Source organism: Salvelinus alpinus, chromosome 27, assembly GCF_045679555.1.
Source record: "Salvelinus alpinus chromosome 27, SLU_Salpinus.1, whole genome shotgun sequence".
NCBI lineage: Eukaryota > Metazoa > Chordata > Actinopteri > Salmoniformes > Salmonidae > Salvelinus > Salvelinus alpinus.
Window position 1 is genome coordinate 31,816,496 of NC_092112.1, and position 15,853 is coordinate 31,832,348.

At 43.6% G+C, this 15,853-nt stretch overlaps 1 protein-coding gene across 1 annotated transcript in view; it reads left to right on the forward strand.

Moving 5' to 3' along the window:
• Positions 1–15,853, forward strand: part of tnfrsf21 (tumor necrosis factor receptor superfamily, member 21) — a 30,393-nt gene that overhangs the window by 11,019 nt on the left and 3,521 nt on the right. Inside the window, exons 3-4 of the mRNA XM_071370296.1 lie at positions 1,889–2,434; positions 12,120–12,385. Coding sequence (XP_071226397.1) covers positions 1,889–2,434; positions 12,120–12,385 — 812 coding nt within the window. The remainder of the gene's footprint in view (positions 1–1,888; positions 2,435–12,119; positions 12,386–15,853) is intronic.

The window sequence follows — 15,853 nt, forward strand, 5'->3', positions numbered from 1 at the left end:
TGAGTATCTGGAGCATCAGCATTTGTGTGTTTGATTACAGGCTGAAAATTGCCAGAAACAAAGACTTTCTTCTGAAACTCGTCAATCTATTCTTGTTCTGAGAAATGAAGGCTATTCCATGCGAGAAACTGCCAAGAAACTGTAATTGCTGCAAATGGAGGATTCTTTGACGAAAGCAAAGTTGGAAGGACACAATTATTATTTCAATTAAAAATCATTATTTATAACCTGTAAACGTCTTGACTATATTTACTATTCATTTTGCAACTCATGTCATGTATGTTTTCTTTGAAAACAAGGACATTTCTGTGACCCCAAACTTTTGAACAGTGGTATAGTTCTCAGAGACTAACTAACTATTTAGTTGTTGTTGCTGATTGTTTACAAGTTGATGGACATTTGAGACTGTTTGTTACGGCCGTCGAAAGAACTGGACCGAAGCGTAGCGTTGTGAGCGTACATATTGCTTTTTATTAGGATGACGCCGACAAAAACAATAAACAATACCAATACGACCGTGAAGCTTAAGGCTATAGTGCCACAAACAAAGACAACTTCCCACACTGAAAGGAGGGAAAGGGCTACCTAAGTATGGTTCCCAATCAGAGACAACGATAGACAGCTGTCCCTGATTGAGAACCATACCCGGCCAAAACATAGAAATACAAAATCATAGAAAACAAAAACATGGAATGCCCACCCCAAATCACACCCTGACCAAACCAAATAGAGACATAAAAAGGCTCTCTAATGTCAGGGCGTGACACTGTTAAAATAAACATATGGCTTCTAGACCTTAAGGAAGCAGCTACAGTATTTCCAGCCACAGGACTGTACAAGTCTCTCTTACATGTTTTCTTCTGCTGGTGCTTTAGTCCACAGTTTAGTCAGTAGTATTTCACAATGTCAACCTACCGTAACAGACCATTAATGCCACTGCTGTTTGTCTTGTGTGTAGATAAATAGCCTCTCACCTAAGTTGCACCCTAGTTCAGTGAGAATAGCTGAAGGGGGTGTTCCACTTCCACATGTATTACAGAGATCGCCATGCCTCAGTCTCAACTGTGTCTGTATCAATGAGAGGGGAGGGGAAGGAGGCTGTTGCACAAAATCTGCAAAGACAGGACAGTGTGTCCCCATGCAGTGAGGAACTGAAATCAGTGTAGTTGAGATGGTGATGCTGGTAACACAGCTTGCTTCTGAATTACCTGTGCACAGGGATAACCAATGATCCAGGTGCCAATCCCAAAAGCATCCCCCTATAGGATGCCATAATGAAATGCTAATCTGTTTAATACTGTAGTGGTAGACAGGGGTATTCCAGCTCAGGGTAAGGGAATTTTTACAGTATATTGATTCTGGTTCAGTGGCGGTTAACACAACTCCCCTATTTATTGGTTGTTTTGGTTTTAACACTAGCCTATAGAGGCAGTGTAGCTTCAACGTTTGTACCTGCAATAGTAATTTATCAGGGTCAATCTAGTTCAATCTCAATTGACTAACAGTTACATGAATGTGTTCAGGCATATTTTGTTGACCTCTTTTCAACTCAAAATCTTTTCCCCATTCATCCCCTGCTGAGACTGGAGCTGTAATGGAATTCACTCGATCTTTAGTAGAGTACTGTATAAATGCGGTGGCTGTAGAAGGAGCAATCTAGTGCTCTTCTTGTGTCAGATTAGATTGGAGAGCACTGCTGGGGTCTGGCCAGGGCGGGGCCCTTCCCTTCCTCGGCTGTCCAGCAGATTGCCTGTGGGATTAAAGTTTTACAATTTTGACTAAATTTTATTATCTTTCTCCGCATCTCCCTCCCCCTTTATCTCGCTCTTTCTCCTCTCCCTTTCTCTCTTTCCCTTTCTATTTGTGGTTGTGTTTCTCTGTGGGTTAGATGCCTTCAGCCTGACAGCAGGTTCTGAGGTCTTAGAGCTCTTACTGAGTACCACGGGGACTCTACCCAGCTCCAGCAACAGCCAGGACTCCACCCCATCAGGCTCCTATGAGGCCAGCCCCGAAGATGATGTAGAGGTGCTGAACCTGGCCGCTACGGCCGGAGCCCAGGACCCCACACAGACTGAGCACCGCCGCACCCACCCGGCAGCCAACAAGCGGGCCATGGACGGCGTAGAGGACGGATCGGAGGTAGGGGTAGGTCAGGGTGTGCAAAGATCAGGGTACAGGCCCACACGAAGGGGCTCCCCCAGGCCCAGCACTCATACACACTTTGACATCAACGAGCACTTGCCCTGGATGATCGTGCTGCTGCTGCTGCTGGTGCTGGTGGTGATCGTGGTGTGCAGCGTGAAGAGGAGCTCCAGAGTGCTGAAGAAGGGACCAGTTCAGGACCCCAGCAGCATCATTGAGAAAGCAATCCAGAAGAAGACCTGCCCCCCGACACAGACCAAGGAGAAGTGGATCTACTACTCCAATGGACAGGGTGAGTGGACGCTTTATTTTACCTCTCAAGGTTTATAGAAAGAAATGCAACTTTGTTAATTAGTCTTTTTTATATATAGCCGCATACTTTATAAAGACAGATAACAGAAAACATACAAACAAATACATTTTTATTACAAAGATATATTGCCGAGAAGACCGACCGACCATCTGTTATAGCATCAGTGGGGAAATCTAAATCCAATCCATTCTGCCCAAGAGAACATGACACATAGCAGAACAGTATAGCTGTTACACAAGCAAGGGCATGGCCTGCAACAGACTGTAACTGCCACCTCCCCACACGCATCTCCCTTTATCTTTCTCTACCTCTCCCTTCCTCTGTTGTCTCGCTTTCTTTCTCTACTTCTCTCTTTACCCTCTCCCCTCCTGCCTTACTCCCTCTATCTTTACACCCCCCCCCCCACCCCTCAGTCCTCCTCCTTCTCTTCCTCTTTTCCTTCTCACTCTCTGTCTGTATCTCTCTCTCTCTCTCTGTCTGTATCTCGCTGTCTCTATCTCGCTCTCTGTCTGTATCTCTCTCTATCTGTATCTCTCTGTGTCTCTCTCTCTCTCTCTGTCTGCATATCTCTCTCGCTCTGTGTCTGTATCTCTCTCTCTAACTGTCTCTCTGATGTGTCTGGTTGTCTGTAACCATGGGAGCCGAGGAGGCCACATGGGGCTGCTAGGTTACAGTAGTGAAACCCCAGTACCGCAGCAGGCAGGCAGGAGGAAGATACCTCCAGCCGCAGCCTGATGTCAGCCTCAGATATCCATCCGCTTGTAAGCGAGAGAGAGGGAGAGCTCTAACCCAGTGCAGTTCAGTTCAAACCAGATTATTCCAGTTCTCTGTGGTTGGAGAGAAGCTCAACTTTATCATTGCACAGACACATGCCCCCCCCCCCCCCCCCCGGGAAAGGGTGGAGTGAGGGCTGGGGAACGCTGGGTGGGCCGCGGCTTTCAAAGTTATGTGTCACTGAAAGTGTCGGTGGTCAGGGCTCCCACCGTGTGAAATGAAGATCTTAGCACATTGTACCGGTCTGCTCACACCACGTGAGAATGTTCTAGGAATGTATAGTAGGGATGTAGACATTGCGAAGATAGAAAAGTACAACTGAAACATGATCAATAGTCTAATCTTCACATTGTCTTACTACATTAAACTTCCCTTTTTTGTTACTCATGGAAATACCCTTTGAAAGTATTTCAGTTAGCAATCTGACTGTTCTTTTTTCTTTTAACAATTGACTCCTCAAGGAAAGTCCTCAATGATAAACTGCTTTTGCATTCACATGGATTCAGGCTGCTATGTTAGTATTTTCAGCATTTACAAATGTTTCCCATACTTTTCTTTACTGTTATAAATAGTAGAGTAGTAATATTTTGATATACATGTCCAGATCAGATATACAAATGATCTTCACTTTTACTGCGTTGTTTATCTACATTCAGTTCCAAAAAAGAGAATTTAAATGTATTTGAAACTTCAAAAAACTTAAGAGAATTTAGGGCATGTTCTTTAAAAAGTATTACAGAATGTTTATCAAGTAGATGCAGAGTTTAACATTCAGTGTGTGTGTGTGTGTGATTACACAGCTATTTACTCTCTCGAGCACAAAACAAAACAGTTTCTTAATTCTTCCAAGGTGTGTAATTGACTACCCTGAAGGCTTTAATGTCTATTTACTGGAGTAGTTAAAAAGGCGCACTAAACAGTGGAATGGGAAACATATATATATATATATATATATAAAGAAAAAGGCAAGATCATACAAATAGCTCATTATTTCATAGGAGTCCAGAAAGTGGCTTGAAGGGCAAGCAGGGTGAAAAGAATCCCCCCTGTGGGCCTGCTGTTTACCAACGCCAAACAGGCGGGGAAGTACCCAGGTGGCCGTGCTGCTCAGCTCCAGGGTGGGCCACATGGACAGGCAGCAGGGATAGGACCTGGGCTGTGGCTATGACTGGGTCGGTTGGGCCTGCTGTGTGGGCTCTGTTGCTTTCACGTGCCTCGGAAATCAGGGCAATTTGATAGGGACATTTTACAGATTTCGCTATCATTGTGTACTCTGTGATCTGACAAAGTAATTTCCTTCCTCGATTTGGACAGGCTTTCATATTATAACTTTTTTTTTAATGCAGATTGATTTGAATATGATACCTTACATTCATTTTGTGTTGTTTAGTGTTATTTGAATGACAGCAACATTTTCTACAAAATGATCAAAACTGAGCAAGACACCAGAGCACTAGGCAATCAAGAGATTGAGACAATAAACGTGACTAAGCAGCAAGCTGGTCTTATGTGACCACTTTGTCTCTTCTATTACAATGACAAGCTTACTTTGTCACCAGCGACAATCCCCAGAGAGGCTCAGAGCAAACGGGACTGGAGGAGAAAAACTGCATGGCTGCCATTGTGGGCTGTTTGTGGCCTCGTTGTCATGCAGCCCACTCAGCTCAGACCTGCTCTGGCTGGTTTGCTGTCTCAATGGAGTTTTCTAATGGAAATATTACAGCACCACCACTTCCCATAATAGTCTGTGGTACTGGATAATCGTCAGTTCCTCTACTTGAAATGGATGGAGACTATGTGACAATATGTTTGTATTGTGCAGTAGCGATGCTTGGGTAAAATCAGTGGGGAAGGCACGCCATATTACAACCTACACTGTATGTGTTGTAATAATTGCATTGTTTGCTGTTAATTGATATGCCTTGCGACCGTGATAGGCCAAGGCAATAAGAAGACAGTGGCAGAATAAATTCAATTACAAAACTGGATAGCAACCTCTGTCCACAACGCATGTTGCATGTAACAAACAGTTACATGACCATCAACATGATTAAGCAAGTTAATGTTTCCGACATTTTCGGACCACTAAACAACTATTGATTTAGAACCACAGAGATTTACTGCAAGTCGCAAAGAAAACAGGAGCTGCCTCCACTATTACAGCACCATTTCAACTTCAACATTTCAACATCATCAAATCTCCTCTGCTTAGTCTAATACAGTGACTACTAAAAGATACCAAAAACTGTTTAGTCCAATCACCATCAGCTAGATATGACTTGGCTGTCCATGGTTCTGATCTCTGGTTGCGCACGTGTGTGTGTGCGTGCGCGCGCCTTCGTGCAAGTAGAAAAACATGCTGACTCACCCTACTTGTAGAGAAACGCCAATACCATCCTCTCATGTTGATAAAATAGTCTATCACACTGTCATACAGTACACGCTTTTATTTTTTGTTGTCCTAGGCTGGCTAAAATGCTTGCTCGCTAGCCTAACTTCCATTCATGGGCAACGTTAGCTAGTTAACATTAGCCTTCTACATCTAGCTACTGTAAATATTGAACTTCCATCCTCTCAGGCCACAGGCATAACAATGTGGTTGGATCAAAATTGCCGTTATAATCATTGGCCAGTATGGAGAATTAAGTAAAACCACAAGTCCAAATCCCTATCTCCATCCATAGCTAATTTAGGAATGGGCCGATTTCTGTTAATGCTCTCAAAGCGATTTGATAGGAGAGATGCCAAATCCAAGCTGGCTTCCCATTTTTTGTTGATGTTGCCAGGACCATTCACAGTTGAGCTCACTCAGTTTAGCTCAAAGCTGATTGTCAAATGTTTTATCGTTTTTTTTGTCAAGGGAGGCCAAATGCTCGCTGGCTTCACTTGCATTCAATGTTACAGGTATGGGGGATTTTCCGGTGCATGTGTTGTGTGTCTCAGAGTGGTGAGCACAATCAATGTGGGCTTGGGGGAAGGCCAGTGTGTGTGTGTGTGTCTGGGTCAGTGTGGGATTGAGGGAGGCAGTTGCATAGTCCTGTGGGTGTCCTTAGACATGCACCTGCAATATTTGTATTTCTGTATAATATTTTGTATCATTGCTGTGGTTATGCCACCAATATAATCTATTCCCTGGAGTATGTGCCAAGAAGGGGAGGAGAAACCAAGGAAAGATGGACGTAGACAGACTAGAAGTAAGAATAGGGAACAATAGTGTCAGAATACCAAAAGATGTGGATCATATACATAAAGATGAGTGACTATGTATGTTGTCAGACTGAAACTGTATATAAAGAGATCTCTGACTCTGGGACCGGCAGTTTGCTCCATGGACAGGCTCGGCTTGTTACTTTGTAATATAGTCTATATTGAAATCCCAAGCTCCGGTGTCTAAGAGATATTTTGTGTCTAAGAGATATTTTTAAGAAGTATTTCCACGACACAGGCGGCAACAATGTCATACTCGTTTGGACCGGACAGTATCAGATAGATGGCTTACACGTAGAGAGGCAGAGGGGTGGTGTTTCACTCGCTCAGTTGCTTTCTCCTGTGAGATACATTCAGCCTCTTGTGAATTGAAGGAATATTATGAAACACAGAGAGACGAAAGATAAATTATTTTATGTTTTTATTGTTATTTTGGGGAAGCCTGGCTTCCCTTGGCATCCATGAATACACAACACTGGTATTGTGTGACTCTGAATAACCCGTTGAATAAAGGCGTCAGCGTGCTTCAGTTTGGCTGGCGCCTAGCCGAACCGAACGAGTGTGGTCGCATACTCCCTTCAAAAAACCTTTGCTTGAAAAATTAGCAATAGTACTGTTTTTCTATTTTGAGACTCCATAGCCAGTATCCTCAAAATAGTCAGATTTTGATAACTCAAGAAATCTGTCATTCAATTTTACATCTAACTAAGATGTTTGGTGCATTATTTCTCAATTAATAAATGTGCATGAAAACGAGTCATCTCTCGTTGAATGACAACAAAGACTTTATTGAAGACACATCTGACATGCAGTAGCTAACTTTCTCTGCCCTGCAGGCAACGTTATATTGTTGCTTCATATCTATGTACCATAATCACTGTGATAACTCTAACTGTTTTACATCTAACTAACAGATTACATTTGGAGTCTTCAAAGCGTTTAAAATAAATCAACCCTGCCCCTCTATTTATTTATTAGCAGCCATTTTAGGTCAGCCATTCTGTAGTTTGAATATAAACAATCTGCCACCGCTGCGTTCATATGCCTGGAGGTTTAGGAAGCTGACATAGCACTGCTGAACACATCCACTAACATACTGAATCATCAGGATTAGATTTATGTAGGTCATCTTTTATAACCCACTAAAACAGAAAGGGAATTTCTCCCTAACCAAGCTCTGTCACTTAAAAAAAAAAAATCCCCTAAAGAAGATGACAGTAGGCAGGCTTGGTAGGAACTGAAAGTGACTGTCACGCGAGGCTTCTAGATACAGTTGAAGTCGGAAGTTTACATACACCTTAGCCAAATACATTTAAACTCAGTTTTTCACAATTCCTGACTTTTAATCCAAGTAAAAATTCCCTGTTTTAGGTCAGTTAGGATCACCACTTTATTTTAAGAATGTGAAATGTTAGAATAATAGTAGAGAGAATGATTTATTTCAGCTTTTATTACTTTCATCACATTCCCAGTGGGTCAGAAGTTTACATACACTCAATTAGTATTTGGTAGCATTGCCTTTAAATTGTTGAACTTGGGTCAAACGTTTTGGGTAGCCTTCCACAAGCTTCCCACAATAAGTTGGGTGAATTTTGGCCCATTCCTCCTGACAGAGCTGGTGTAACTGAGTCAGGTTTGTAGGCCTCCTTGCTCGCACACGCTTTTTCAGTTCTGCCCACACATTTTCGATGGGATTGAGGTCAGGGCTTTGATGGCCACTCCAATACTTGACTTTGTTGTCCTTAAGCCATTTTGCCACAACTTTGGAAGTATGCTTGGGGTCATTGTTCATTTGGAAGACCCATTTGCGACCAAGCTTTAACTTCCTGACTGATGTCTTGATGTTGCTTCAATATATCCACATCATTTTCCTTCCTCATGAAGCCATCTATTTTGTGAAGTGCACCAGTCCCTCCTGCAGCAAAGCACCCCCACAACATGATGCTGCCACCCTCGTGCTTCATGGTTGGGATGGTGTTCTTCGGCGATGGTCATTATGGCCAAACAGTTCTATTTTTGTTTCATCAGACCAGAGGACATTTCTCCAAAAAGTGCGATCTTTGTCCCCATGTGCAGTTGCAAACTGTAGTCTGGCTTTTTTTATAGCGGTTTTGGAGCAGTGGCTTCTTCCTTACTGAGCGGCCTTTCAGGTTATGTCGATATAGGACTCGTTTTACTGTGGATATAGATACTTTTGTACCTGTTTCCTCCAGCATCTTCAAGGTCCTTTGCTGCTGTTCCGGGATTTATTTGCACTTTTCGCACCAAGTACGTTCATCTCTAGGAGACAGAACGCGTCTCCTTCCTGAGCCGTATGACGGCTGCGTGGTCCCATGGTGTTTATACTTGCGTACTATTGTTTGTACAGATGAACGTGGTACCTTCAGGCGTTTGGAAATTGCACCCAATGATGAACCTGACTTGTGGAGGTCTACAAAAGATTTTCTGAGGTCTTGGCTGATTTATTTTGATTTTCCCATGATGTCAAGCAAAGCGGCACTGAGTTTGAAGGTAGGCCTTGAAATACATCTACAGGTACACCTCCAATTGACTCAAATTATGTCAATTAGCCTGTCAGAAGCTTCTGAAGCCATGACATCCTTACCTGGAATTTTCCAAGCTGTTTTAAAGGCACAGTCAACTTAGTGCATGTAAACTTCTGACTCACTGGAATTGTGATACAGTGAAATAATCTGTTTGTAAACAATTGTTGGAAAAAGGACTTGTGTCATGCACAAAGTAGATGTCCTAACCGACTTGCCAAAACTATAGTTTGTTAACATGAAGTTTGTGGAGTGGTTGAAAAACGAGTTTCAATGACTCAAACCTAAGTGTATGTAAACCTCTGACTTCAACTGTATATAGGGTCGTTCAACACAACGTCATTTCGTGGCATGACTCTGACCCTCCGGGCAGGACAACTGTAGTGGAGCCTTGGCCTCTTCCAGATCATAAGCCAACCACCGCTGGCTTACAGTCAATCTCCCAGCTACAACTGCTCCAAACCCGACCTCGTATTATGCACTTTGCATATTTGGGCTTTGATAGTAGACATTAATCAGACATCACTGTGATCCTTATCTAAATTGAAAAATGTATTATGTTTCTTTACACTTTATAGTTATTTCTGCATAATGTGGCCTTTTGTATGTGGAGCGAAGTTTAGACCAATTCAATTTCACCTCTCTCAATTCAATAATGAATTTGAATAAATGTTATATTCAGTTAATACATTGGAAATTCCCCTGTGTATCAGGTTTAAGGTAAGACCCAGGCGTAGACAGTGTCGAAGTACGTTTATAACTCAAACAGGGGCAGGCAAAAGGACAGGTCAAGGGCAGGCAGAGGTCAGAATCCAGAAAGGTGGGGCAAAGGTACAGGACGGCAGGCCGACTCAGGGTCAGGTCAGGTAGAGGTCAGTAATCCAGATAAGTAGGGCGAAGGTACAGGACGGCAGGCCGGCTCAGGGTCAGGTCAGGTAGAGGTCAGTAATCCAGATAGGTAGGGCAAAGGTACAGGACGGCAGGCAGGGTCAGGGCACGCAGGAATGGTCAAAACCGGGAAACTAGGAAGCAAGAACTATAGCAAAGACAGGAGCAAGGGAGAAAACGGTGGTAGGTTTGAACAAACAAAATGAACTTGCAACAGACAGAGAACACAGGTATAAATACACAGTGGATAATGGTGAAGATGGGCGACACCTGGAGGGGTTGGAGACAATCACAAAGACAGGTGAAACAGATCAGGGTGTGACACTTTTTTAATTAAGCTTTTGTTTTTGATTTCAATTCATTCAAGTTGAATTATGATGCACAGAGTTGTCTTTCAATTGAATATGGTTATGCCTGCAGGGATGGCACAGACATGGGTTTTTTCTACGCCTGTTTTGAAGCGATCATGTTCTGTTTTGACTGAGTGAAGTTATAACACCTAGTGATGTTATATGTCTGCCTGGCAGTCTGAATATAAATTAGAGTATTCACGCCTGGTAAATTTCCTGTAGTGACAATTTTTCCCCCAGACATATTTCTATTATTGTATATGCAAGTCAACATGTTCTGCTGCGTCCCTCAGAAGTGAGACAGCTAGGCAGGGTGCAGTGTATGATATCTTTCAGATAAGATCCATCAGCTTCAGCAAGGCTGTGGTGAGGAGGAGAACCCCATGTTCTCTTTTTCCGCTCGCATCGTTTCACAGTAAACAAGTTGAGGTCGCTTAGTACTATTTTTACATGAAAACCAGCGAGTCAGCATTTTCTCAAACCTGTCACATAGCCTACATAACACAATAATCAGTAAAAATGCATTGTATGTCATCTAGCTGCCATGAACAGCAGAGAGAGGCCTTTGTGTCAGCACCAGCCACTCACACATGCCTACCCTCGTATAAAAAAAGGGTTCTTCAGCTGTCCCAATAGGAGAGGCCTTTTTGGTTCCAGGTAGAACCCTTTTTGGTTCCATGTAGAATGCTCTGTGGAAAGGGTTCTACATGGATCCCAAAAAGGTTCTACCTGGAACCAAAAAGGGTTCTTCAATTTAAAGCACAAAAGGCTGGACAGGAGGACAGGCGGGCGATTTCTCAAGGGTCATTGAACCCAGCAGGAGGTTGTCTTCACATACTGAAAATAACACTTCCTCCATGTGATTGAGACCAATTCAGCTTTCTGAGCTGCCAATGTCTTAGGACGGAGTCACGCTTGGTCTGTCTGGACAGGGTGTCCAGATCTACATATCTTGCATTACTCATCTCATATGTACTGTATATACTGTATTTTATACCATCTATTGCATCTTGCCTATGCCACTCTGTCATTGCTCATCCGTATATTGATATGTATATATTCCATTCCTTACTTATATTTGTGTGTATTAGGTAGTTGTGGAATTGTTAGATTGCATGTTAGATATTGCTGCACTGTTGGAACTAGAAGCACAAGCATTTCGCTACACACATTAACATCTGCTAACCATGTGTATGTGACCAATACCATTTGATCTGGGTTGTGAAGAGGTGGAGGGTGGTGAACTTCAGATGCATCTGCTGAGGTAACGCTCTGTGACAGATCACTTTCAGAGCGTGAATTCCTGGATTCCACTAGCTCATGATGTTGCATTCCTCATGAGCGCTAACCAGCTAAAACAGTTCTGTTTACCTTCTGAGACCTCAGGCTCAAGAGGTCATAACCCCTTATGTAACACACTCGCATGTGAACACAAGTGCAAGCACGCACACGCATGTGCACACTCACAAACACACTCACTCACTCTCTACATCTCTACAACTCAAATGTTAGATACATTTTTTTTTTTTCATTTTATTAGAAAGGAACAAAGGCTTAGTGTGGTTGAAGATGACCCAATTATTTTGTTGTTGTATCTTATTAGCAATGTAAGTTGTTTAGTTGGGTGTTGCGTTGAACTGTTCTGACCTTACAATTAAGTAGAAATCAAGTAATCTAATTGCATGCTCTTTTAACGTGACTTCTAAGTAGTTTGGGCATAATTACTGTAAATAAATAAAAAAGGGTTGCAAAGGCAAAATGGGTAAATGATCATATGATGTCTCATGATCAACAAAGGATACATGTGACTTAATAGTTGAGGGACTTCCATTGTCCATCCATGGCTCAAGTCCATTCCACACATTGCATAACAATAACCTGTCGTCTCCTCTCTTTACCCAGGTGTGGACATCCTGAAGTTGGTGGCAGCTCAGATTGGCAGCCAGTGGATCGACATGTACCAGTCCCTGGCCAATGCCACAGAGCGCGAGGTGGCAGCCTTCTCCAATGGCTACCAGTCGGACCACGACCGGGCATACGCTGCCCTGCAACACTGGACCATCCGCGACGGGGACGCTAACCTGGCCAAGCTCATCAACGCCCTGCACCGCCACCACCGCATCGACGTGGTGGAGAAGATACGGGGCGTCATGGAAGACAATCCTCAGGTATGCTCTACTACAGTACCTTGAATCACTGGCATAAAGAATATGTTATGTCTCCCAGTGTACTCACCCATCTTGAATCACAGGTGGGCTCTTTGGACTAAATGACACTCCTCACTTATGAGTCTTCAGGCTCTCATATTATCTCATTAAATCTCCAGTGTACCAAGTCACTTCACATGCACACAAACATAGAAATCACATATGGGATGCCAACATTAGTTTTAAAGAAGTCACAAGCGGGATGGCCAACCCTCCTGCCTTAAGTGCCCTTTTGACTGTCCTGGCTTGGCCTCCTAGCGCTATAGAGGTCAGAGGGAACAGTGGATCGTTCATCGCCGTCCACTTTTCTTCTTCTCTTTCTCCACTCTGTCAGATACATTTCATATTATCCTCATGTCCAGTGTCCTTGTCTGCTCAAGGTTAGATTCTTACAGTTAAGGGCTTGTCATAGTCCTCTTAGGAAATATATTGAGACCCGTAGATATCTTATCTTTTGTAATTCTGCCTGTCATCACCACTTAATAATGTTGGTAATATATGGTGTGGTTTATCTCAATCCATGGTGGATGATATAGCAGGTAATAGGAGGGAATAGGGAAGCAGAAACACAGTACGAGTAGGGAGCATAGTGTGCTGGAGGCTCCTCCCTCCCTCGTCTCCCATGTTCCCTCAGTAAACTCTTGTCCGTTTCTACAGGTTTTCTCCTCATTCCATTAAATTAGCACTGGGTCATGTGGTGTAAGTGACGTGAGAGTAAAAAACCACCAGGAAATGATCATACATCCGTCATGTGCCTCATTGGTACCAGACAGAGTGTACTGTAGGTCTACACGTATGGTATTCCTCCTTAGAGAGCTATAAAGTACAACCGTGTGGTTCCATTGACATAAGACTTCCCCAGCCGTGTGAGTCATGAAGGAGGTCTGTGTGTGGTGATTCCACCAAAGTGGGCTGGCTGTCTTATGTGTGGGAGGAATGGAGCCAAGGAAGGAGGGAGGGAGGGAGAGGATGCATTTTCTGCTGCCACCCCAGTCTTTTAGCTCCCAGACACAGTTTGGAGCTAAGCTCCGTGACTGGGTTATTTTTACACAAACCACAGGTGGTGAGCCCCAAACATTGCTAATCTCACTGCCTCCCCAGTTGATAGTCTCTCATTCCAATAGAGTGATTTCATCATAGCTGTAAGGCAAGGAGCCTGAAGAAGAAAGGACAGAGGCTGATCCAGGTTGTGTGTGTGTCTGCATGTACATGTAATACTGCATTTATTTCACCAGGTAAGCTAGTTGAGAACAAGTTGTCATTTACAACTGCGACCTGGCCAAGATAAAGCAAAGCAGTGCGACAGAAACAACACAGAGTTAAACATGGAATAAACAAGTGTACAGTCAATAACACAATAGAAAGGAAAAAAAGTCAATATACAGTGTGAGCAAATGGCAGGAGGAGGTAATGCAATAAATAGGCCATAATATCAAAGTAATTACAATTTAGCAGATTAACACTGGAGTGATAGATGAGCAGATGATGATGAGCAGATGATGGTGTGTAAGTAGTGATACTGGTGTGCAAAAGAGCAGCAAAGTAAATAAAGACAATATGGGGATGAGGTAGGTAGATTGGGTTGGCTATTTACAGATGGAATATGTACAGCTGCAGCGATTGGTTAGCTGTTCAGATATCTGATGTTTAAAGTTAGTGAGGGAAAGGTAAGTCTCCAGCTTCAGGGATTTTTGCAATTCGTTCCAGTCACTGGCAACAGCGAACTGGAAGGAAAGGCGGCCAAAGGAGGTGTTGGCTTTGGGGATGACCAGTGAGATATACCTGCTGGAGTGCGTGCTACGGGTGGGTGTTGTTATCGTGACCAGTGAGCTGAGATAAGGCAGAGCTTTACCTAGCATAGACTTAGATGACCTGGAGCCAGTGGGTCTGGCGACAAATATGTAGCAAGGGCCACCCGACTAGAGCCTACAGGTCGCAGTGGTGGGTGGTTAAGGCGCTTTGGTAACAAAACGGATGGCACTGTGATAGACTACATCCAATTTGCTGAGTAGAGTGTTGGAAGCTATTTTGTAGATGACATCGCCAAAGTCGAGGATCGGTAGGATAGTCAGTTTTACTAGGGTAAGTTTGGCGGCGTGAGTGAAGGAGGCTTTGTTGCGAAATAGAAAGCCGATTCTAGATTTGATTTTTGATTGGAGGTGTTTGATATGAGTCTGGAAGGAGAGTTTACAGTCTAGCCAGACACCTAGGTATTTGTAGTTGTCCACGTATTCTAGGTCAGAACCGTCCAGAGTAATGATGCTAGTCGGGCAGGCGGGCGGGTGCGGGCAGCAATCGGTTGAAGAGCATGCATATAGTTTTACTAGCATTTAAAAGCAGTTGGAGGCTACGGAAGGAGTGTTTTATGGCATTGAAGCTCGTTTGGGGGTTTGTTAACACAGTGTCCAAAGAAGGGCCAGATGTATACAGAATGGTGTTGTCTGCATAGAGGTGGATCAGAGAATCACCAGCAGCAAGAACGACAACATTGATATATACATTGAAAAGAGTCGGCCCGAGAATTGAACCCTGTGGCACCCCCATAGAGACTGCCAGAGGTCCGGACAACAGGTCCTCCGATTTGACACACTGAACTCTGTCTGAGAAGTAGTTGGTGAACCAGGCGAGGCAGTCATTTGAGAAACCAAGGCTATTGAGTCTGCCGATAAGAATGCAGTGATTGACAGAGTCGAAAGCCTTGGCCAGGTCGATGAGGGACGGCTGCACAGTACTGTCTTTTATCGATGGCGGCTGTGATATCGCTTAGGACCTTGAGCGTGGCTGAGGTACACCCATGACCAGCTCGGAAACCAGATTGCATAGCGGAGAAGGTACGGTGGGATTCGAAATGGTCGGTGATCTGTTTGTTAAACTTGGTTTTCAAAGATTTTAGAAAGGCAGGGCAGGATGGATATAGGTCTATAACAGTTTGGGTCAAGAGTGTCTACCCTTTGAAGAGGGGGATGACCACGGCAGCTTTCCAGTCTTTGGGGATCTCAGACGATACGAAAGAGAGGTTGAACAGGCTGGTAATAGGGGTTGCAACATAGCACCTATGTCTTGAAACCGCAACATATGAAGATTCACTTCAATGGTAAAGGCTCTCTTTACCCACAATGTCTTATGACATTGCAGTTTTTTCAGAGCCTACTGTATTTTTCTGCTGAATAGGGTTTATGAATAGACATGCAACACATCTCTCCACAGTTAGTAATTACTCACTTGAATTATTCACAGCCACTCTGCAGGGAATGATTATTAAGCAGATTCACTAAAGTGTTGTTTTTGATCTAATTAAAACGTAGATGTTCTCTGTGTCTCTGATGCCTCAGTAGTTCCTCCCTACACAGGGGCTGACCCTCTAGCGTGTTTATTGTGTGTTTATGTGTGTGTATGTGTGTGCGTGCATGCACCTGTATGTTGGTGTGA